Source organism: Drosophila innubila (assembly GCF_004354385.1).
Source record: "Drosophila innubila isolate TH190305 chromosome 3R unlocalized genomic scaffold, UK_Dinn_1.0 2_E_3R, whole genome shotgun sequence".
Lineage (NCBI taxonomy): Eukaryota > Metazoa > Arthropoda > Insecta > Diptera > Drosophilidae > Drosophila > Drosophila innubila.
Genome location: NW_022995380.1, coordinates 23,147,517 through 23,172,342, shown reverse-complemented (window position 1 = coordinate 23,172,342; position 24,826 = coordinate 23,147,517). Strand labels below are relative to the sequence as shown.

Sequence of the window (24,826 nt, the reverse complement as noted above, 5' to 3'; positions counted from 1 at the left end):
CTAGAGATCTGATTAAATAGTTAGCAGAGACGTTTATTTAATGGAAGTATGACTGTACTTATCTATACTATAATTATTTAAATATTAGTTTTACGAATTGTTTAGGTTTAGTAATTGGAGCTGCTTAAAAATCACTTATTCCAGCGACACAAAAACAAAAACAAAACCAGAAACCGAATCAAGTGTTTTTTTAATCATAGAAAAAACATAAACAATTAAACATATATACGACTCATTCCAAAGAAACAGAATTTAAATGTAAAGCAAAATGCAAATGCAAATACAGTTAATTATAAACAATTTTTTATAATTTAAAATAACAAAATATAAAATTGGTAATTAGCAAAAAACAAAAAAAAAGAAAAAAAAACAGTGTGTCCCGAGAGTGAAAAATGTTAAAAATTGTTTAAAACAAAAAAACAAAAGCGAAGGCAATAGCAAAGAGCAAGCATAAATATATACATATATGTTTTTTCTTTTAACAATAAGGTTTTGTAGACAATACACATATATATGCAATATACAGTATATATATATTTATTGCCTTGATTATCTATATAATCTATTATATATACCAATACCAATACCAATATAATATGATAAACCTATATATGCAATATATCTACATGTATCGTATCGTATATTTTAGTAGGCGCCCTTAAGCAGCAACGTCGATTGGCGGCTAACAGAGAACACCCCTATCAGCGTGCAACGGTCGGAGTGCCAGCCAAGCCGGCGGGTTTCATTGAGATACAGTAGAGCCTCAGCAGCAGCAACACATTGCAACTGACACTTTGTTGCGAACAACACCTTTTTGTATTTATATCTAAAGTAATAATTTTTCAATTTTTTTGAGATCAATGTAAAAAGTTTAAACAAATGCTAAAAGAAAAATATCATGTGGATTATCAACTCCGCCCCGCCATTACGTTCAAAAATGGGCATTATACAATTTAGTTCAATTACGATTTTCTAAACATATATATAAATGTATGTTTGCATTATAACTATTTCAAATTTATATCATAATTTTTAAATTTTTTTTTAAAAATGTTTTAAACTAAACTCATGCATCTGCTGCTCTGCTGCGTGTGTGTCCAATGAAACCCAGCCAGTCCAGTTGGCCAGGCCGGTCTGTGCAGCTCCGTAACTCAGTTAACTCAGTCCAATAAATATATCAAGCGCCTCACAGGTTAGTTGTGTTTCTACTCATCTATAAATTTGTTTTTATTACTTTTTTAAATATGTTTCCCATTGAGCTGCAGTTTCTAAACTAAACTGAAGGATAGAAACTGCAGCTCATTTGCAACTTTTGATTTATTTTCCAAACATGAAAAAAATAAAATTTTTTTAATAAATAATAGAAAATACACAGACACATGCTGAATGTTAGTGCAATGGTTGCTAAATAAATTTGAAGAAAATCAAAATCAGTTGTTTCTATATTTTTGTTAGTTTATTTTATTACTTTGTTGACGACGTTGACTTGTGCCTTTGGTGTTTTACAAAACAATAAGAAAATTAAAGAAAAAAAAAAAAAAACAAAAACGATGGTAAGAAATTCTTCTATCGATTTCAACAAACAAAAAGCAAACGCAATTTAGTACATTTTGTATTACTTTTTCTTAAGCCATATAATTAATATTATTATGATCTATATCTATATATCTACATCTTTATATATATGAATTATGAATTTTATATGTGTATTTAGTATTAAGAACCTGTTAGTCTGTAAAGTTTACCTTGTATATCATTTAAATGTATGTTGCAATTGAACCGAAAGTGTACCAGAATAAAGATCAATGACTTTTGTTGAAGTGCAACCCAAAACACAGAAAACAAAAACCAACAAACAACAACAAAACACCAGTCTATAAAGTTTTATAATATCAAAATACGAATGCTCTGGGCATTCAAAATAACTTCTTTCAAATCGTTTGAACCTAACGCTTTCTGAAACCTAACAAAAAACTCCTTCTACTCGTCGTCTTCGTCACACATAACTCATTGATCACCTTTAGAGAACTTATAACACATGTATAGATGAAATTATAAGAACACACTTAACTTTTGTTTGCAACTTTTAGTATAATAAGAACTTAACTTTAATAATAAGCTCTGTGTAATGCACACACAACTCGTAGCCAGATGTGGCGTCTACTGATGTACTACTACTACCACCACAACCACAATTAAAACCACCACAACCACTGCTACATACTACTTGGGAGCGTAACTCTATGCTTAATGTCTGTCTCACCTTCCACACCTATAAAATCGTACATAATACATATATAAATAAAATCGAATTAATTAATTAATAAAGAAGACAACAAAAAGCAACCAAAAATAGCAAGTCCAACTACTACCAATTATCATTAATATGTATATCATTATATATATACATATATTAATGTGTATTTAACAGACTTACTCTATAAGCTTACTTATCTGGTTATGGTATCAGTAATACTTTCTCTATCTCTCTTTAGAACAGTAAGATATATAATTGTATAACGTTTGATAAAATTGCATATGCATTTGCTTAAAAAAAATCCTAAAGTACTTACATACACAGAAACACACAGATACACGCACACACCCATACAAACGCGTATATGAGACCAATTACTAAATCGATTCTAATGCCATGCCAATGAATGTATGATAATGATAAATTATTAATTATGCACTGTGAAATTCCTTTCGGCTATTGCTAAAAACAGTTAAAAAAAATAATATTTTGTTAGGTACAAATTAAATTTAATTAAAATTACAAATCAATGTAAATAACGCTTTACCTTGGCATTTTCGACCAAAAATTTTTTTACAATTATTATTACTATTATGTTTTAAATAATTGACAGCCAATGCACTTGCAATTTTATTATTTTTTCTAATCTTTAAATTTTATACTCTTTAGCATTTACATATGTATAAAAACCATATAAATATTAAATGATATGTGATGTAATATTATTGCTAATTTTAACTAACCAAAGGCCAAGTTAACTAAACAAAGAAAATAAAAGTAAAAAACAAAACTAGTAAATAAAATAAATTAAACCAAAACTGAAAAAAAAAAGAATAAAAACTACAACACTATTTCCGTTGTTTTGCAAATTACTCGATAAAAAAATCCCGAAACGATTCGAATAACCAATAAATGTTTCATTAATAACGTATTAAATCAAATTATCAACTTTAATATCTATTTGCACTACCTACGAACTTAATGATTACGTATGTGTTTGTCCATTTCAACTCGAACAAATAATTTTGAATAGTATTGAATAGTTTTTTCGTATATATTCGAGACAAGTTACTAAACGTTTGTGAGCTATAAATCTTGTACAATATCTTGGCCTGCATGTCCTGTGTGCCCTGCTCTTAATAAATTATTTAAAATTTTATTGTTCACATTGCATACTATATATAAAATATAAATATATATACATCTGATATGCCCGCTTTCATTTAGTAACTTTTGCGCTCATTTTCTTTGCATATTAAAACAACTTCAATGTTTCTAGTTTAGGCATATTAAACAAAAGAAATGAAAGGAAACAAAAATATAAATAACTAACTGCTAACCATTTATTAAAACTCAATTTCCATTTCTATTACTCTTTTTTATTTACATGCTAACCAAACATAAAAAAAAAAATATGTATACATAAAAATCTAAACCAAATCTACCAACAACATATCTGAAATACACACAAATATCCACAAAACAAAACCACCAAATCCCTTCATCAACCGACAACCGCCAACCAACATCTATCTGCCTTTCTGCCCGTCTGCCGTTTGGTCAGATGAGCTCGTCATTGAAACACAGGCAGGATTCAGCAGCAAGCGATTTGCATTAGAATGCAGCAACAACAGCCACAACAACAAGGGCAGCAACAACAACTGCATCAGTGTGGCATCAACGGTGTGGCAGCAACAGCAGCAGCAGCAGCAGTGGCAGTAGTCAAGCATTGTGTGCCATTTTAAATGGAATGTACAATTTTAATACAGCAACAACAGCACTTGTCACTGACAACTAATAAAACACACACACACACACACTCTCGCACACCCTCAAAACAAGTCTGTGGCCTGTTGCCTGCTCCTGCAACTGCATCAAACAATAAGAAAACAAATTAATAATAATATATAGAATTTTGTGGCCATTTCTGTTGCGTTTTGCCCGACAGCAAACAAAACAAAAGAAAACCAATCAAATCAAATGATAGCGTCTAGTTTAAATTAAAGCACATAATTATTATGATAATTATAATTATTATTATTATGCACTGATAAGTAGCACATAATTAAAAGTTCAACGAACAAAAATTACTTAAACTGCAAAAAACGCATATCCATTTGTGTATATGCCCTTAGAGCCATTATTATTATTATGTCTATAAACATATTTTATTAAAAGAAAACATAAAACTCAAAAAAAAAGAAACAAACAAAATAAGATGAATATCATGTCTACGGAATCTCATCAAGAAATCTTCAAATCGTTTTTATCACAATTTTATCACTCTACAAAATGCGAAAAAATAATCTTTTTTGTAGTTTGTAAGTCTAAACAGTTGTTTTATTTGATCTGTGTAATTATTAAGCACACAGATATAAACGCATCCATTCATTATGCAGCATTTGATTGTTTTATGATGCTCTGCTAAAGTCTAGATTAATGCAAAATATTCATCATTAAATTTTGTTAAATTGACGCAAATTCTTGTTAATGAAGTATTTCGATTATGATTATGTTATAAACAATATACACCCACACCAACACAAACACATCCATTTTAAGTCAAAAAGCTATTAACAATTTTATGATAACAAATCAAACAGAATAAACAAAACACGCAAAAGCCATATTTAGTTAATGAAAAAAAAAAACGAATATCATGCATTAATTATGTACACGTTAAACATATATAATAATTTACTTCTAACAATTAATGTTAATGTTGAGCTCAATCATAATGTATTATACACAAAAAATAAAACAAAAAGAAAATAAAACAAATGGAATAAGAGAAGATATTTTTTATAATAGCCGCAACAAAATAATAATAATGAAAAATAAAGAATGATATAAACTATAACAAAATTCTTTAATTTAAAATGAATACTAAAAGTTAGAAAGCGCGCATAATTTGTTAAAATTTTTATATATAAATATATTTTTTAAATTAATAAAAGCAAATTATGTAAAAGGAAAAAAATTAATGTTAATTGCATTTAAATTATGGTACAAAAGATAAACGGATAGCTTATTGTTTTAAATTAAAGAATTTTGAATGGAGCTGATTACTGATAAAACAAATACAATGTAATTACGTGTGCCTTTTAAAGCATTGCAACTAAGTTAAATATTAAATCTAAAAACTTTTTAATTAGGGCACCAATCAAAAGCATAGAATTGGCAGCAAAAGAAAGCTAATCTAATAAAATTTCTCGCTAGGCAGCAGCCACTACATGTTGAAATTATAATACTACGATATGATGTGAATCCCGACATACTCATACTTTCGATTAGAACACAATTTAACAATAATTTAACAATTTAATAATATATTTTTATGTTAGTAACGGCAATCGTGCAATCGTAGCAATGAGCACCGCCAAATTGAGAATCTTTTGGTGTGCTGCCTAAATCTTTCGATAATTGATGAGGGTTAATTGGTTTCGTCTTCGATATCGTTATCGAATTTCAATTCAATTGATGATTGTGAGTAACATATAAACTAAATATAAATAAATATATTTCTATATATATATCTGCATATAATATATAGTGCATAGTTGTAAGCTTAAGCACATGGCAAATTGAATGTTTAATGTACTATTGTGTTAATGGGAACATTTATTTCAAATCAAGATTCATTCATTTAACATGAAACATCATTACGCACATTATTGCAAATTCATTGAAAGAGTTTTGCAAAACTTATCCACATATGTTCAAATAATAATAATTATTTACGCAACTGTAACAAAATCAATCTAAATTATGTACAAGTTTTTGCATAAAATAAATGTTTATAAAAAACCAAACTTTTGCTATGTTTTTCAGTCGAAAAAGAAAATGGAAACGTAACCAACTCCGTTTTGAATTAGTTTACTTTCCAATGCCGCACAATAATTAAGCCTATGCACGCTTTAAAATTAGGAACAACAAATTATAGGACAGTAAAGAAAACAACAATGGCTCATTTTGACGTTTATGCGACTATGCCGTGCAGCATCATTGGGGATTTCTCGAAAAGCCGTGTAATTTGTATGAACATGAGAATGGACACGTCTGTGCATTGGAGCAATGCCAAATGGTAAACATATCGAAGGACACTTGTCAAAACATAACAATTTTGTTTACTTGAAGGTCCTTGTTTTTCAGCATTCGATGCGGTTAACATGCAATGAATCTGAACTTTAGAATTTGGTTGTGTAATATTCTGAATTGCAACAAAGTAGCTAATAAGCATAAATAAGTTACAAAGGAATTCCACTGCATATACCTAAGGGCGTACACGCGAATGAAGTTATAAATTCTCGTTTCATTTAGAAAATTATAGTTCTTAAGAATTTAAATACTTTATGCAGTTGCAAGCAACTTACGCATCAATGCATGCATATTTTACTTACTTCCGTCAGAAGGACGCCTACAGGTTCTTTGTGTATTGTAAACAAACCGAGAAACACGTGCAATTGGCGACAAGGCGCATGCGCTGTTATCAACAGAGGCTTAACAGAGCGCTGTTAACGTTCCTTAAATGACGCCTGTATGACGATTAGCGGCTCAGTTCTTTGGCAGCAAGCGCATTGTCAGGATCAAAAATCAACGGAATACCGATAGTGTCATCGAGTTTAAAAACGTCTTCGCGGAGCAACAAGTGAACTTAAAATTAAAGGGCAACAGTGTTAAAATGACAAAGAGACTTATGCTTCTCCTGTTTTTTATTGAGCTGCTTGTTGCTATCACTGATGCACGTAATGAAACCCAACAGAATCCACCGCCACAGCTGGCACACGTTGAACAGTGCGGTACGACTCAAAAGATGGTTGACGAATGCTTTAAGGATTTACCTCCACATCTAATGGAGTTTTTACAAAATACTAAAATCGTCATAAGCAAACAGGAGATCATGGCTAAGTGCATGTAAGTGTCGGAAGTCACACGAATCGCAAAGTGTTTTAAGTGCCTTCAAAATGCGTGAGAGCGACTGTAAATAAATACACACACCTGTGTGTGTGTGCATACATTATTGATTACCCTTCAGATACAGCCATATAAGAACCCTCTCGGAAGAGCCAATAATTATTTAATGTCCTACGGACCCTTTTAACTTGGTTCGAGCTTAGCCATAAAAAGCAAAATTTAAGTTTAAGCTTACTTCGAATACAGTGCAAGGCTTAAAGAAAGAACTTTCTTTGTGTCCTTCAATTTGTCTTGGCTACTCGTGAAATTTATAATTGAGCTTGGGATATTTAATAATTCGCGGAAAATATAAATTGTTCGGCAGCCTCAAGTTGAAGCGAGCTGGCCTGTGTGCAGTGTAATTTGATAAGCAATTAAAATATGCTTCAAATGATAAAAAAAAAAACCTTCATATTGAATGAAATCAAAACCTTCGTCGATACGCTACAGTGGTAATTCCATAATTAAAATTACGTGCCCTTTGAAAGGGGAGGCTATTCAATCAGGACAGTGTAACATAATTATGTGTGCGCCTAGCAATAATTATTCAATTTTATTTATAGTGTATTCAATCGGGGCATGAAATGCTTTGATGCTTATTCAGCGCGTTGTCTGCAGAATCGAAAGCTAAGCCTATTTAAAAATAATATCGATGGAGCTCGGAAGTTTTTCAACAAATTCTGCTCCGATGAGGATTTTCAGCGAGGTAAATGAAGATAAAATAAATAAAAAATGAAATAGATATGTATGCAACCATTTTTTAACACTGCATATAGTGGACTAGTTTTTTTAAAGTCTGTTTACAATATTCAGATTGGTCACTGTATCAATTTTTAAATTTTTGTAAGTATTCTTTATTTTGGTTCTTTATCCTTAATGTTGTTTTAAACTTTTTTATTCAAAACTTAGAGGTTTACGATTGTTCTAACTTTATAATCTTAGTTTAATCTATCCAGACAATACAATACAATAATATATTTTGTCATTTTTTTCATTAAATAAAGCAACTTAATTGCTTGCTTAACTCTTTGCGCTCAAATAACTTTCACAATAAAATGTAGCATACTTTTTGGATCATTGTAAAAATGTGTATAAAATCTTTAGTATTGAATGTGTCGTCCAGCACTTAATGTTGATCTTAAAGGCTTTAACGTCCCAGACAAAATGATTACAACAGAATACAAAGCACAAGCAGACAATGCGATCTATCTGTTTCCATTTCACTTAGGCAAAGTGCATGCTTAGCAAAGCAAGTGCCTCAACACACACAAGTACGATTATCTGAGGAACACGTAACAAATACTATACAAATACACAAATATACGCTTGAAATTATTTTTATTAAGAAATGAAAAACTGCTTACGTTTTGTGTATGTTTGTGTTTAAAAAACAAAAATTACTTTTCAAATAAAGCACAAATTAAATAATTGCATCAATTGCATAAGAATAAATAATAATCTAATTTGAATAAATTATTATCAAATATTATTATGTGTTCAGATTGCATGAACAATTAATTCAACAGTTAATTTTTTTATTAAAGTGCAAATATATGAAATACATTGATGTAATTTTTATTTAAATAATTATTTTATTATTATTACATATTGTAGAATGGACTTGGAATCACAATTTTATTAAATAATGTCGCTCAGTGTGCAAAAAAAAAATTTATATAAACATATGTGTTTACATGGCCGAGTGAACCTTTACATATATCCCTTGCAGATTATCTGCGCCACAAAGATTGTTTCACTCACATTCAGCCGGATTGGATTAGCTGCACTACAGAGTTTGAAAACATACTCACAGATGATTTGCACGATAATAAACGCAATGCCAGCGATAAATTCATGGAATTTTGTTGGTAAGCAGATGTCGCAATCATATTGAAAATAGAATGAAAGCAGTGAACAATTGAGTAATTGTTGTTGTTGTTGTTGATGCCATTTCATTTCAGTGCACGTTACGCATACGAGAATTGCATCTACAATAGTGCACGGTACAAGTGCTACAAGCATTCGGCTGAATTCGCACGTGAAACCGCCAAAATGTTGTCGGATGAGAAGCACTTTCAGAATTGCCGTCACTTGGAGGACATCTGTGCGCGCTCGGTACGCATTGCCTGGATATCGAGCAGTTTTTATCCCCTGGCTCTGGTACTGATGCTGCGTTTTCTGCGGCACATTGCCAGACCGTAGAATTGACACTTTCTCTTGGTTGTGTTGGTGTAGGTTGTCCAATTGAAAATGCATAGCATTGAGCAATTCGCTTGGAATGGCCGTGTGATTCTCTGGGGTGGGTAATTGCGTCGGACAGCGGCACTTTTTAGTCTTAAAGTTCTCAAATATGTATATGTAAATGGATTATTTGTGTGAATATTTGTGTATTAAATAAATTTAGCTTGAGTTCAGCAACTTACATTCGATTTATTTATCAAAATTCGTCTGTGTCACATGACGTATACGTAATATGCTAAATTGATTGATAAACGTACATCTGTCAGACAGTAAGTAAAAGAGCCTCTTTTGTCTGTACAAATGAGATAAAATCGGTCACGCAGACAACTCACTAAGCACATGCTTTGTTACTTTAAATTTTCAAGTATTCAAGTATTTTATTCAAACTTTTTTTCAGGTATTTATCTCTTACTTAAATATTTAATACGGGGTAGGTGGAAAAATGTTTGTGCATTCTTTTGTCTGGTCTGGTCTGGTGCGAAACTTTTGATTGAACGAAAAACAGCCAACTGTCTAACAAGACCGGCGACTGCTGCCAATAACTTCAACAACAAAGACTTAGTTGGCTATCAAGTTTCATAAAAACTTATAATTTTGTTGGCAGAGTATGAAATTTAAGCATAAATTAAAGTTGTTGAGTTGAACAACTGATTTTTATACATACTGTTGCTGTTAATAGAGAATCGATATTCATTTAGTCTGGTAGCTTGTAATGCAAGTTAATGCTTATGGCTTATGCACTGCACTTTTGCTCTCACCATTACGATGTCAAAGGCAACTCTTGAGTTAGCTACATGGTTGCTGTCATTTGAGCCAAGTTAAATGATGAACATGCTCGGCACAGCACTTTTAAGCCATTTGCTTAGCTGGAAACATTTTTTTGAGTTGGTCCACAACAGCGAAACTCGATGTTCCATATGATGCTAAAGTGGCTGGATCTACTTTTTATTTGCAAATATGTGAAATCTCTGTTCCCGCAAATCTAAAATTAAATTGTAGCCTGTCATCTGCAAACAAAAGCAAATGTTAAGCAAAATAGTAGTGGGAAGTCAACACGTGCATGCAACATGTTGCCTTCGGATACCAAATAACAATGGCTGAACAGAACGATAAAACAAGGCCAGAAAAATAATAAGAAATGGGAAAACAATAAACAATTTTATAGGGAAATATTTATAATAGCATACTTTTTGGCGCATATTAAGTGGTTCCACCAAACGAACATATAAGACAGAATGATAACAAATATGCCAGCTTGTGGGTTTGGGTATTTATGGATTTCATAAGAAATTGTAGGTTGTACTGCATGCAGTTGCCAACATTTCATAGTTAAGAGTCTCATTGTGATTCAACGGAAGGCTGAACAATTCAATGAAAATGAAAATTAAAATGAAAGATTTTGCAACATTGAATCGAAGCAAGTAAAGCCCACACTCTTAATCATTGCATCTTTCTCTCTCTCCCTTATCTTTCTTGGATTCTGAGAGTTAAATTACAGATCTTCTGATTGCATTTAAATCCGCTTTTAAAGCATAGCATACATTCAGGCGCAACTCTAAAGCACTTAAATTTGTGTGTATTTCAAATAACAACGTGCGTTATTTGCTCGATTATTTGCCTTTTATGATAATAAGTAAACGTAATTATGTGATTTGCTCATAGTACATTGAACTCGGCCCGTCAAACAACTTGAATTACTTCATTAACGGCCACTAATTGGTTTTTCAATACAACAAGCAAAAGGGTTATCAAAATAAATATAAATAGAAGAGGTCAAAGCGGAGCTTCAAGTACTTGAATTCTTAAAGTAATTTAAATATCTTAAGTTTTTAATTGATTTCTGTAGTGTAATTTAATATGATTCGATTCTTGTAAATCAATAGTTACATAATTAAATGTATACTATTTATAAATAATGCTAACTTATTGCGTTAATGTACTTTAGCATTAATTTGCTTATGTATTGCAATGATAAAATGCTTCCAAGAAAAAAGTAAACGTAGCTAATTAAGTTTAGTAAAAGCACAAAGGCCATTGAAGCCAAAGTCGGTATATATATAATATGCTTTGATCTGCAGCTGCAATTATATCAGGTGTAACTACAAAGTGTTTTCCTAGAAAACTGTGAGCAAAACAAAAATCTTACCACATAAATGCAAGAGTCTTTGGAACTGAAGTAAGTGAGTATATATATAACGTAATATATACTGACTGACCACCTAATTAGATTAAATTGAAAAGTCAATTTAAAAATAAATATCATATTACATTTTAAGATAAAGTGCATGACTTTCTTGATACTAAATGTATGCAGTTTCTACAGCAGAAACTTAATATAATATTTAAAAAATAATTATTATAGAATACAATTTTAAATTTTATGTTTGCCTATAAACGATATAACGCAACGTATAAACGTAAAATCTGCAAACTTTTATTAACGTATAGAATGTAAAGAAATCCACACAGAATTAAGCTTGAAAAACACGGCAATTATCTTGTTTTACAGCTCATTAAATTGACTCTCAACAATGCTGTTGGGAGTGCTCAAGTTTAGATTGCTCGACTAAGTTATGCCCACAATAAGCATGCACCTAAAGAAATATTTGCTCTATACACTAGGTTAATAATATTAATTAATCATAACAGATTAATTGCATGTGGAATTTCTCAAATAGTTACCGGATAGAATAGATAGATCAGCTGCTGACACTTGTCCATAATATACTTACATACCTGTTACTTGGTTAACAATTGCGTCATAATACCCTTACTACATGTAGACATAAGTATATTTTAGTATGTATAGAAAACACTTTATGGTTGAGGTCTGGTAAGTGATAGTAGGAAAATAATAATACACAGTAATAATAATAATAATAGAAATACAAAAAAAATAATAGAAACAATTACAGTCAAACGATCTCGACTGTGTCATACCCTGTAATTACGTGTTCTTCATTAAAAGCAAAAAATGCTCCAAAAAACAAATAATGTTAACCGTTTCAGTTGCACCTATCTGTAGAATTTAAAATACAAACATGTATATATAATATAAGTCATTGTTAATGCTGATAAAGAATACTCTATATGCATGTATATATTTTATGGGATCTGCCACGCCTTTATTTGCCTTTTACACACGTCTTAAAATCATTTGTTCTGTCTAAGCCAACTTAGGGTATATAATATAAAAATAATACAAAAAATACTTGGCCTTGGGTAATATATTACTGCGATTTGAATTTAACAAATAATTCACTTAATTTGCACTGCGCAATTGAAAGGTTGCCTTTTCAGAAAGGCGGTAAACAAACAATGTGTGGAAATTCTAAGCTGGCTTTATGTAACAAGCGTCTTTAAATACGAATACGAAACGGGTTAATGAGCTTCACTCTGACCGATAACTATGGAAACCATTATTATATATGCATTTATGTTTTACGTTGCAGTCATTGTAATTTATTAAACAAACTTTGTTTTCATTTTGCGCATGATGAACGCCATGAAGCATTTTTGTATGTTATTAATTGAAAAAGTTTGAAATGCTGGATGTGATCACACTGCGTATGCTTAATGTTATTACAGTGCAGCTGAACAACTAACTAAAAGCATGCCATTTGCATTATGATTACTTAACTGCTTTTAACCGCTAATGATTTGCGTTAGACCATCATCGTAGCCGCCGCCACCACCGCCACCGCCGTTACTGTAGCCACCGCCGCCGCGTCCGCCACCTCCGCTATAACCATTTGGTCCAAAATTTCCCGAGTAAACCGGACGTCCGCCGCCGCCACCGCCACCGCCACCGCCAGAGTTGTAATAGCCGCCACCAGCGTTTCCTCTGCCACCACCGGGAGCACCGCCACCGCCGTTGGAGTAGATGCCAGGCCCTTGACCATTGGGTGGATTACCTGCAAATGCCGTTAGTTATGTGTTATTATTTCGTCTATTTGTCGCCATCGAATTGTGCCTTACAGTCATAACATCCGCCGCCAATGTAAACAGCCGCCTCTGAGATTGCCAATGTGCACAGAGCGAAAACCGCAAAAGCCACAGAAAATTTTCCCATTTTGTTGCCGAGTGTGTTAGTGTTGTTGTTATTGTTGTTGCTGTTGTGATTGAGTTGAGATGCCAAACGAGTCTGGCTGACTGACAGAGCTAACTTCTACTTTTATATGGCAATCTGTGCACTTTGTGTGGTTTTTTTTTTATAAATCGTAAGTATTTTTTCAATGCATCGCCTTATCGTTAGTATGTACTTAATGAAGGTGTATACGTGAGAGAGAGAGAGAGAGACAAATATTAATCAAAGCCGGGAAATGCCCAGTCTTAATCGCTAACGCTTTGCTGACGTTTCAGCAATTACAAACAGCAATTGATTTGTGCTCCAACTGGCAAACGAGAGGAGTGTACACTGTCTCAACGGTTGATAGACGACTGAATGGATGTCACGACAGTTGGCTTAAACAGCGTATAGAATGGGGAATGCCGAGCTTCTTAAGAATTCACTCAACCATTATTATCATTCATTCATGTGTTTCGCACAACAATTATCTTTTATCTTATGTTTGTCATAATGTGCATAGTAATTATGTAAATTAAATCTTTGGTTTAATTGAACTATCACTTTGATATTAATATTTGTGGGAGTGGGTTTAAAATTTGCCATAAATCTCATCTCATTTGTAATTGCTTTTTCCCACTGTGCACTTTACAAAATATGGCCAGAATAAGCACATTAACAAGCGGAATGAACTTGCGATTTATCAATTTAAGATTTGAGACTTGTCTGCTAAAATCTGTCAACTTGGAGATTGAAAAGCTTTTGAAGTTAATTTTTCAGATGACAATTGAATGTTTGGTAGCGCACTTGACAGTCGTTGAGAATTGAATGGAACTTATTGAGCCGTTAGCGATAAGATTTAGCACAAGCACTTACATTATGTAAATTGAATTTGATTTGCATTTCATATATAAACTATATGGGCATTATGGAAAGGCCAGTTGCCGGCAGCTAAGATGAAGTGTTTGACGTGTGCATTATTGCTTTTATTTGGATTGCTGCCAGTTTTGATCAGCGGTTCGAATTGAACGACTTAAGCTTAATAAGTGTCAATAATACTCATTATATTCACTCTTTATCCACAGCTAATCCCACTGTTGTGGTGAACGGCGTTTGTCTGACCTGTAAGTTGCAGTTGCATTTCAATTGTCAGCCTTAAACCAACTCGCCTTTTTCTCAACAGGTTCCAATCCAAATGGCGAAGCGGTTTACATAAATGGTGAGGAGTATCGCAGTTTCCCCTCATCCGATGGCAATGTGATTGTGAATCGTCCTGGCTACGATAATGGTCGTACTACCGTTTATCGACGTGGTGGCAATATTGTAGTCAATGGCAGATGTGAGACCTGCAATGTGGATATTTAACAAGTTGAAGAAAAAAACATAATAAAGTGACTAAGCTTCATAAAGAATCTATTGCGTATCTTTGAAATTTCACAAAAGCTTTTTATGTCATGTAGTTACATAACTGGTTTGTATGACAAATTTCTTATATTAGACATACTTATGCACTTCTTTTCATGACAAACTCCCACACATCAATTGCCGTTGCCCAGCATCACAATTTGTATTTGAAAATGACTACAAAGGCAGGCTCAACTCATCTTATTGTGGCAATTTTTACACAATTGAATCTGTTCCCTTGTGAGGGTTTGCGAAAGCTTCACATACAGACAGTCGCAATAAAAGCAATATTTTCAAAAGGGTTGAGCAGAAAACATTTTGGAGTAATCCTACCTGAAAAAGTCAATCATAAAACGCAATTTTCAACTTTTTAATCTGGCAGCTCGCAGCTAAATAACCTTTTTGAAGGTCATGTATGATACAACAGACCGTGTAAAGCACCGTTCAAGCCTGTCTGTAACAAAATCAGCATAATTGGTCAGCTCAAGTTGCGTAAGTTGATGTCTCACGTGCACGTGCAACATGGCGTATGATTAACTTTTGCAAGTATCCCTTAAGTAAGACAGTCTGAATGCATTTCTTGTTAAAATGCGCTTTTACACTGATTTGCCCTCTGTAAGTAATATAATAACAAGCTCCACTCAGTGCGGGGATAAGTACTAGGATTCTACCTTCAAAGCTTTCAAAATAACAATAGTTCTGGCAATAGTTTTACAATTCTGAAAACTTGCACTTCGAGTTGTCTATAATTTATGATCTGATAAGCCGATTGAGAGAGACAGACTAAGTTTCTAAGTAATTTTGAGTATATTTATATATAGCAAATTATTAATAATTGCAATCTTGCCATTTATTAATAGATCATTTCATCTGGGTGAAAAGCATTTTGCATACCCTTTTCTATTGTTAATCTGTAAGGTATCGAAAATGAATAAATTAATTTACTTTTCATTACAAAATGGGAAAAGTTTGATGTAAAAGTTTGTCAGACCCCAATTACGTTTTTAAATTTGTGAGGTATAAAAAAAAATTGAAAATTTTCCCAACTAATTCATCAACTAGTTGCGCTAACTAAAATAGTATTGCTTTTAGTAGAAGTGTTTGCAAATACAAAACCAAATTGAATAGAATATGTTTGATTTCATTAGTTACAAATATAATGCTCAGGTATACGAAGTATTTACAGACTGTAATTTGATTTAATATCAGTTGTTGTTTGAATTTCAATCGACACAGCTTGACTTAAATTTCATTTCTAGACCGCTTTTTCTTTCTGGGCCTAATTTGTCTGGCATTAAAGTAAACCAAGGTCGGTGCGATATTGAGGGATGCGAGGAACTTGACTGTAGGCTTTGATTTGTGTCGTTTGATTTACAATCATTTTTTTGTAAAATGAATGAAAAACGTGATTTATTGTTGCCACTTGTGTTTCCCTGTTTTTACCTGTATGTAAGTACACTTCGACAAAAGGTAAATACATTTATAAGGTTGAGATAATACAGTCACGTTCGCGATTTCGATACCTCTGTCGTGCTGTGAACTCAATTTCATTTGCTTCTCGTAATTTCCTTCCTAATACAGCCGGAAATTTATTTGCCATGAAATGATTAACTTATAGAGAATTTCACTTTATATTTCCTTTCTTTTCTTCTTATTGTGCGTAAGCATTTTATTCATTAAAATGCAAATGACATAAAGCAATATATAAGTCGAGTTTTTTGAGAATTCAAAATTGATCCAGTGTATCCTTAGTTAATATTAATGTGTATAGTGAATTGTTTGATAATAGTGTGTAGTGTAAAGTAAATGCAAGAAAATTAAAGTAAATGCAGTGAAAAGTAAATAGCTTTAAATATATTAAAAAGTCAAGGGAAATTGTTATTTATATCTGTTGGGAGAATATACAATGAGAAGAATTCTCTATTAAGCATAATTCTAGCGCTCGCTGTCTGCGCAGCGGTTTACGGAGTCTGCTCTGTTTGATAAACCCAACAAAAATCCATGGGAATAATAATTTTTTTGTTCTAAAGGAGCTGGCATTTTCTCCACAAATTTGTAATAATGGTTCAGCTCAGGTCAAAGAAATTAATAAAATATTCGTCCTTCTATTGCATAAATGAAAATATTCTGCAAAAACTCTGAAAATTGTTGACAAATTCTTTGTAGTGAAATGAAAGAAACTATTAAATTGAAATACTTTGAATTGGCTGCTTGAAAATGGAAGCAAACAAACTTTAATGACCAGTTGAACGAAGTGTGAATGGAATTAATTTTGCAAGTAGTTGCCAACCCTAAACTATCTCGGTTTAGATTAATTGTGAATGAAATATGTGTTATTTTCGGACGAAACCTACCCAAATTGTTTTCGACCAGCTCAGAAATCTACTTCACAGTTAAATGCACTTAAAAGCACTTAGTTGTATAAATAAAACGTTGGACAATAAAAGTCTTGTGTAAGTTATGTTTTTTAATTAATTTTTTTTATTATTATTATTGTTATTCTTATTATTTGTAAACTCTTTAAAGTAAAAGTTTCTTATGAATTTATCTCAGATACTATGGCTTGTGATTTTGTGACATTGGCAAAATTGTTTATTTATTACTTTCCTTGTATTATTTTTACATTTCTTCATACATATTTATTTCATTTTTCAAAGTATAAAAACTTATGTTCACTTTCAATTGGATTTCCCAACTGAGAATTGTTTCCTTTTTGTTTGCGTACCCAAGCGACAAGTGCCTCATGTTTGAAAAACTCTAGAGTGTGCACTTGACTTGACAGTTTTTTGTTTGCTTTTGGCCCCTTAAAAAAATATTAAACGTTCTTCAGCAGCGTTAACAGTCTAAACTCAACAAACTCTGGCTCAGACCGAGACAGCCACCGAGAACTTGTCGGAATTTATAAATTGTTTGCTCCTTGTGTGTGTATACCAGGGTTTCACCTTTTTATTTATATGTTTGTAATTTTTGCAGTCCATCGACCTTAAGTTAAGTTCTTTATTTGGTTATTCAACCGCATCGGCGGCCTAATTGAATAGGCTTAACGTAAAGAGCGTTAATGAGATATATTGTGTAACTGAAGTTTAATGAGTTTGAGTATTTGCTTATGTTCAATACACATATTTGTTGTGGCTTTTTAATGAACTGACAATACGCAAAAGAGTTTCACTTTGAGCGTGCAACGTAGCGTATACGTAATGCTTCAACTGCTCTATTCAATTATATTTTAATGAAAGTTTTTCAACCCGCATTTATCTGCCAATTGGTTAATAATGATTTAAAATTTTAAGATTTCAAATTCAAGCAATTTTAAGGAATTCAGTCAACACATTTTTCTTACTTTTTTGCAACCCTCATCTAATTTCTGGCAAAATAAAATACTGTTGTCTTTTGATGTGGTTAATTTGTGGTCATTAAAGGTAATGTAAAAAATTGACACATCAATTCCACTTTGTAATTGTTTAATAAATTGTATGAGCGGCGTATACGTAATAAATGACTTACCCTATCAATTAATATTTTTGTATTCCCACTCTTTACCATACTCTCAGATGAATTTGGGGCTACTAATTTTAGTGATTTATTGATAAATGATTTTTCAATTCAGCAAAATAATTAATAAGTTAACAGTTGCGAAAAACTCTCATAATCCAAAGTCTATCAATCTGTGTCAAGAGCCACGTCCTTGCTTAATTATGAATTTCCATAGTTTCTGATATAATTCGCACACACACACACAATGACAATACACATATGCGTGGTTGTCTCTATACGATTATGAGTCCATGTATAACATTTATAACATTTCCTTCAGTTTGTTTCATTTTTTTTTTTTTTTTTTAATTACTTTGCATCCCCCACACCAGACTATAAATAATTGTTCTATATATTTATTTATACAACCAGAAAGAGAGCAGTTGCTGTTGTTTTTCGATTCAGGGGTAAAAGTCCTATGCCAAGGTCATTCAGACATTTCGCAAAATGTTAACTAAGTAGTTTATGTGCTTTCACTTTTATGACCCCAACCTACGCTGTTCACCTGACAATGAACTCTGTTTCCCTTCTTCACATAAATCGGATACATTTTTATGACAATATAAGCTTTAGTACAGAAAAATAATACAATACTAAACGAGATTGTCTGCTCTCGACAGCATTATTTTCACATAATTTATTGATGATGTGTGAATAAATCAATTTGAATTCGTTGACCATTACATATGTCATTCTTTGCCACATCGATTGACAAATTTGAACTTTACGTGCACTCAATGGAATAACATAGTACACAAATATCTGTCAACGCACTCAAATTGAATTCATTTTGTGTGTGAATAAGGACAACAGATTTAATGCCTCCAAACAGCTTTTCAACCAAATGTCTGCACGTGTCGTGCCTAATTGTCGAAATTGTGGGTAAAAACGCAATATTTTTAACCCTTTTGGGGCTTAAAGATCATTAGACACCTTCTAGAGACATAGAATAACTGAAATTGCTTACCTGTTGTTTCATGTATTTTATCTTTATAACTCAACTTTGTAGATCTTCTATAACTCTTTTTCCAAGATTTGCCATTCTTTTATTTATATTCCAGCATGGTTACAGGGTATAAGCTACTTCAAAAGAACTCTGCCTAGCTACCTAATTAATTTCCCACGCTTATATAATACTTCTAACAGTTCTATTTTAAGTGGGTTTTAATTTGGCATAGCTAATTTAACATATGACAACGTCGATGGCCTTTTTCTTACATTTGTCTGCCAGACTAAGAAATTAAAATGTTACGCTCAATGCCTTTTTACGCAACACGAATTACAGATAAGAGAAAAAGCTTGAAAGCATTTAAAGCAATTGTAATAATTTTTTAAATTAATTGCAGTAGCAAAGCCTAGAGGTAAAACTGAACAGCCTTCTTCTTAATTTACAATTTTGTTTAAAAAACTGGATAAATTAAAATTCAGTTAAATATTTTATTTATTTAATTTTTTGTCATAAATGAACTTTTATTATTGATTGTGTATCTACACTCAATAAATACAAAAACATGATGCTAATGTAGTTTAATTCTGGAACGACCATCAACTACGACCTTTAACTAGAAAATTAAGTTAAATTATGGAGTGAATCTCAGTTTTATAACAACCAAGTGGCTCATGCAAACGGCTATTCCCAAGCAGGCATCTATACATTACGTATACGCATAGGTATACATACAAGCTTAGACATTTACAGCCACAATAAAAGGCACATAGCGTGCTGTAGTTGGAAGTCCACTTGATATATGAGTGGATCTTACATTGTATACAATCATAAAACGGGCAGACGACTGGGTTGGTAAAATATTTATTAGATTTGGAATACAATGCATTATATGTATAAAATTAGATGAAGCATATGTGAAGAGACAACAACAACAAAATAGACGAGTAAAAACAATAGCCGAGTAAACGCAGACATGGGCCGTGTTAGTCGTAGTATGTAATAAGTTAACATCATTAGTAGAAAAGGGGGTAGTTGATTTCCAGGCATTGCTGTGGCACTCAAGCCAGCTTCTAGTAATTACTAATGAAATTTGCTTATTGCTGTTGTGTCAAAGTAATTGGCAATGTGAGCATGACACAGATATCCGGTAAAATACTGTCTCTATATTGTCTGTCTGAACACAGAGGTAATCAAATTTTAAGACAAGTTGGTTTGAATTTAGCCTTGATTGTTACCTAGCTCTATTTTGATAGTAAACAATTGTATAAATAATAAAAAGTTTGAACTTGATTCAAATAATAGCTAATCAATATCAATTTATCAGATGTGCTCTAAAAATTACTAGAGATTTTAATGACAATTGAATTTGTTTTTCATATTTAAAAATCGGAAGGCATAAATTAAATTAATTTTTTGCCTTTTTTATAAAATTTAAAAATGAATTTTGTTCAATTATACAATGAATAAATTTATTTAAAATGTATTTTTTGCCCGTTTAAACATTTATATCATTCCATAAATGATGGATTTTATCAATTTTCCAAAACATATATATTTTAACATTCAAAAGCGTTGCTTGCTTGTTTTGAAAACACTGAGAATAGCTTTTGAATTGCTGGAGATTTTTGTGGAGCATGCTTGCATGACATGCAATCCACAAACACATTCAACTCGCAGACAAGGGAGAAAAATGTGTAGCATACATTTGTGCGCCACAAATCAACAAATGATTTAAGTGTGAAAGAATGTGTGTGCTTTGGATTTACATACGAACCAGACAGAGCTATAAATTTAATTAATAACTTTCGTGGCCACAACGCAGCTTTTTTGCACACTATTGGCGGTATACAGCTAATTAAACCTGAAAACATGGCACGTTGAACCTTTTTCGAGTATTTAGCTGTGTGTCTGTGTGTATATGCTAGTGTGAAAGCTGATAGGCAATTTGCTATAAGCATCAATGCCATTAGTTATGGTCAATGACAACACGCTATGCATGTGAATGTGTTGTTGTTTAGCTGCCGTGGAAGGGAAGCTTCTACATAAATGCGTTGCCTCTTAAGGTCATCATCCAGAATGAAGTGGTGTTGTTTTTGCTAGTTTGGCTCTGGCTTTACGTTCTGACAGTTGTTTCAAGGACTTAACTGTTTGCATAGTTCTAATACTAACTTTCAGCATGGCGACCATATCCAAGTTGGTTTTGATTGGCCATGGCAGATGATGTCTCATTATTGTCCACTGGCCTCAACACTTGCACGACACTTGGAGATAACTATAAAAATTTAATAATTGTTTAGCTTTTTAGGGCTTAAATCCAAAGATGTGAAAATTAAGCGAAAATAAAGTAAAATGAGAGAAAACTTAATTTGAAAAACTTAAAGAATGTGTATCCTATGGCAAAAATAAAATAAAATCTCAATACTATAATGGTGAAAAAAAAACAAATTCGTTTTGTTTGAAATCGTTACTATGTTAATTAAACTTTTTTATTTTATTTAAGTTAAGGGGCTAATAATAAATTGCAGTAGATAATCCAAGAAGCAATTTGATTTGAAAAAAATGTCTATTAAATACTAACTATTTATTACCATTTATTTCTATAAAGAACTTGCAATTTTATTTAAAATTATGAGGAAAATTTAAGCAAATTCGAAATTTAATACAGATAATATAATTGAATTATTAAAAATACTCCTAGTATTAATATTAACAGTTAATATTGTTTATTGAGAAGTTATAATACTCGTCATTTTTATTTGTTTATGAAATTCGTGATGTGAAAGTTACAGTTCAATTCGAGTTCAATTGAATCTAGCAGATTTACTACTACAATTAAATTGTACTTTAGCTATTGAAAAGTTATGGCATTTGGAAATTTGCAATACCTAAATTTAAATTTATTGCTTAATCAATCGCTCGTGGCTTGAAAACTGTAAAATACAAAAAGGAACATTTTTGCCAGAGTGCTGGAAATTGGGGCTGCCACCCTACAAACATTTCCGATCTGGCAGCTTGTTCTAATTGGGGCTGCCACCCTACAAATTTTTCCGATCTGGCAGCTTGTTCTAATTTAATAATAAAAAAAATTTAGTTGCAACTACAATAATTTGACTAAATTGAAATTTTTCTTATTTTTATTATTTATTTAAATTTTCCATCGCTACAGCTCATTTAATTTAGTCAAGACACGAACCCTGCGGTCAGTTTAGCAAATCGAGCGCCAGATGGCGCTTGTCAACGGCCATCTTTTTGTCAATGAAAAAGATACAGGCGGTGTCCAATTGTACCCAAAACGGTACATGCTGCCAGATCGGAACATTTTGAACAGTATTAGTATTTGAGTACAGTATTGCCATATGAGTGCTGGCAACTTTTTAGAGAAAAAATAGATGTTTCTGGCTGGAAAGCATCTAAATAAGTTTTTGTGTGCGCTTGGCACAGATTTAGGAATAATATTAATTGTAAAAGATGGCTGAAAATATATGAAAAATAGGCAGGTTTCCGGCTAATAGCAATTTTCAAATTTTTTTAGCAAACGACATTTGAAAATTTCTAAAACTAGCTATTAAATAGCTAGGTTGGCAACAGTAGTGTCCAGATTGTGTGGTCAGTGGAATTTAACCCATCTCGACTGTTACCCACCCATGAAATGACCAACAGGGGGTTGCAGGGGGAGTGTGGGATATGAGTTTTTACGACGAACGAGTTCGCGCTTTTGTGTGACACTACAAAGGCTACGGAAAAACTGCATTTGGAGGAGGCAGAGACGTTGGCAGGGTGGAAAAGGGAAGAAGCTCGGCCTATTGCAGTTGCAGGCGAGCTGGCTTTGATTTGATTAATTGATGCATTAAGCTCATTTACGCATAATTAATGTGCCACTTCAATGTGAGCTTGAATTCTATTAAAAAAAAAAACTAAAAAAGTTCAACACATGTTTATGCCCCTTTGGCGGTTCATAATCATGAATTCAACTCGTGCGACAAATCAACAGAGACAAAAAAAAAATATGAAAAAATATGAAAAACTGATTTTTGGCCGCGGGGCAAGAAGTAATAGAAGAAGAAGAAGAAGAAGCGGAAGTACAAATTCAACATCTCATGTTTGTGTTTGACAGAGAGCGAAACGTGTGTGCGAGTGTGTGCGAGTGTGTGCGAGTGTGTGTGTGTGTGTGAGATATGTTTGCAGATAAAATGTGTGTGGAAAATATGATGCACTCACACACACACCTGGCAGCGTGGGAGTGGCATCTACGTGATTTCTTGAGTTTCACATAGACAAAAAAAAAAAAAATAGAAGGTGAAGTAAATGTCGATTTCTTGAAGTTTGCCACAAAACTAAAGACAAAGTGGCAGACGCATCTTACATCTAGCATGCTGCATGCCACATGCGGCATGCTAATGCAAAAACTTTTCAACTCAACGCCTAATTTGGGTCATTTCCTTAAAGTGCAATGTGGCAGTGTTGCACTGATGACAGCCTTCTTAAGAAAACGGATTTGGTTGCTTTTGCAAAAAGCAATTACAGATAAGATCGCCTCATTTTGTGGCAACATTCAGTATTTAGTGTTCAGTGTTGTCAGTGTCCAGCTGTTTGCCCATTTGCTCTGAGTTTTCGCTTTTCACACTTTAGCACTAGAGATAAGCATCATCAGGTTGCATTGAGTTTCGCTTTCCGTTTGTTGCACAGTGACACAGTTTGATTGCCACAAACAGATAACAAGTGTGTCTTGTCACACGCATGAGCTGCTGCTGCTGCTGCTGCCTCTGTGAGGCGCCACACGCGGCATCCCTAAGGTTGCAAGTTGGCAAGAAGAAATTGAACAGGAAGTGCAAGGCTCAAGGTGCAGTCGTTGAACTCGAGCTAATATTAATTATATTAATTAAACAGCACTTAGTCATCTTTGTGACACATGCATACATAGTTCTTAAATGCAATTATCATAAAATAAACAAAAACCCGCTCACTAAATTCATGCCACGTTTCGCGATGCCACAAAATCTGCTGCTGCAATGCCGACCACAAAGTGAATTTTCCCAGTCTTGTGTTCAGAGAGTGCACATTGCATTTCGCTGATGAGGGTAATTAAAAAGTTTTAGAACGTTCCGCCCCCTTTAGCAAGTGTGAGTGGCAAAGAGGCGAATGAAGTGGGCAGGGAAATGCAGTAATAAATGCATAAGTTTGAGAATGAAAAGCGCTGCAAAGAAAATCGACATGCATCATGCCAAGCATAAATAAGACACACTAACTTGGCGTTTGTTTGCGCCAAACTTGCCAGTCTCTCTCTCTCTCTATATTCTTGATTTTTGGCTAATTTTTGCATAGCCAACAACAACAACAAGAACAAGAACAACAAACGTTGCCAACTTTTTTGTCTGTCAAAGTTTTATGACAAATTTTGTGATTATGCGTCGAGTTTTGTGCT

General features: G+C 32.8%; 4 protein-coding genes across 9 annotated transcripts in view; 3 read left to right on the top strand and 1 right to left on the bottom strand.

Annotated features, from left to right (window-relative positions):
- The window catches only part of LOC117792962 (protein held out wings), a 37,686-nt gene extending 33,539 nt beyond the window's left edge, over positions 1-4,147 (top strand). For 3 of the 6 annotated variants that reach the window (XM_034633308.1, XM_034633310.1, XM_034633306.1), the window contains exons 8-9: positions 650-1,192; positions 3,822-4,147. In XM_034633308.1, the coding sequence (XP_034489199.1) occupies positions 650-759 (110 nt within the window). In that variant the 3' untranslated portion in view covers positions 760-1,192; positions 3,822-4,147. Of the gene's footprint in view, positions 1-649; positions 1,868-3,821 lie in introns of those variants that run through there. The other 3 variants (XM_034633311.1, XM_034633309.1, XM_034633307.1) reach the window with 2 other exon arrangements.
- A 2,733-nt stretch (positions 4,148-6,880) lies between these two features.
- Positions 6,881-9,628, top strand: LOC117790961. Its single transcript, XM_034630582.1, has 4 exons — positions 6,881-7,171; positions 7,774-7,916; positions 8,940-9,078; positions 9,172-9,628. The coding sequence occupies exons 1-4, from the start codon at positions 6,939-6,941 to the stop codon at positions 9,410-9,412; spliced, it is 756 nt and encodes a 251-aa protein (XP_034486473.1). The 5' UTR covers positions 6,881-6,938; the 3' UTR covers positions 9,413-9,628.
- A 2,920-nt stretch (positions 9,629-12,548) lies between these two features.
- On the bottom strand, positions 12,549-13,602 carry LOC117791125 (glycine-rich protein DC9.1). Its single transcript, XM_034630790.1, has 2 exons — positions 13,430-13,602; positions 12,549-13,365 (listed from the first exon to the last, which is right to left on the bottom strand). Exons 1-2 carry the CDS (start codon positions 13,521-13,523, stop codon positions 13,097-13,099), a joined length of 363 nt encoding a protein of 120 aa, XP_034486681.1. The 5' UTR covers positions 13,524-13,602; the 3' UTR covers positions 12,549-13,096.
- Positions 13,603-14,452: 850 nt separating this feature from the next.
- On the top strand, positions 14,453-14,929 carry LOC117790273 (bomanin-23). Its single transcript, XM_034629663.1, has 3 exons — positions 14,453-14,534; positions 14,603-14,641; positions 14,701-14,929. Exons 1-3 carry the CDS (start codon positions 14,474-14,476, stop codon positions 14,880-14,882), a joined length of 282 nt encoding a protein of 93 aa, XP_034485554.1. The 5' UTR covers positions 14,453-14,473; the 3' UTR covers positions 14,883-14,929.
- Positions 14,930-24,826: the final 9,897 nt, after the last annotated feature.

Excerpts from the sequence above, each read along its gene's own strand:
- LOC117790961 (XM_034630582.1), top strand. The coding sequence starts at position 6,939 with ATGACAAAGAGACTTATGCTTCTCCTGTTTTTTATTGAGCTGCTTGTT. Across the intron at positions 7,917-8,939 it reads CGATGAGGATTTTCAGCGAG|ATTATCTGCGCCACAAAGAT; the intron begins GTAAATGAAGAT and ends TATCCCTTGCAG. Across the intron at positions 9,079-9,171 it reads AAATTCATGGAATTTTGTTG|TGCACGTTACGCATACGAGA; the intron begins GTAAGCAGATGT and ends ATTTCATTTCAG.
- LOC117790273 (XM_034629663.1), top strand. The coding sequence starts at position 14,474 with ATGAAGTGTTTGACGTGTGCATTATTGCTTTTATTTGGATTGCTGCCA. Across the intron at positions 14,535-14,602 it reads GCTGCCAGTTTTGATCAGCG|CTAATCCCACTGTTGTGGTG; the intron begins GTTCGAATTGAA and ends CTTTATCCACAG. Across the intron at positions 14,642-14,700 it reads GAACGGCGTTTGTCTGACCT|GTTCCAATCCAAATGGCGAA; the intron begins GTAAGTTGCAGT and ends TTTTCTCAACAG.
- LOC117791125 (XM_034630790.1), bottom strand. The coding sequence starts at position 13,523 with ATGGGAAAATTTTCTGTGGCTTTTGCGGTTTTCGCTCTGTGCACATTG. Across the intron at positions 13,366-13,429 it reads TGGCGGCGGATGTTATGACT|GTAATCCACCCAATGGTCAA; the intron begins GTAAGGCACAAT and ends CGGCATTTGCAG.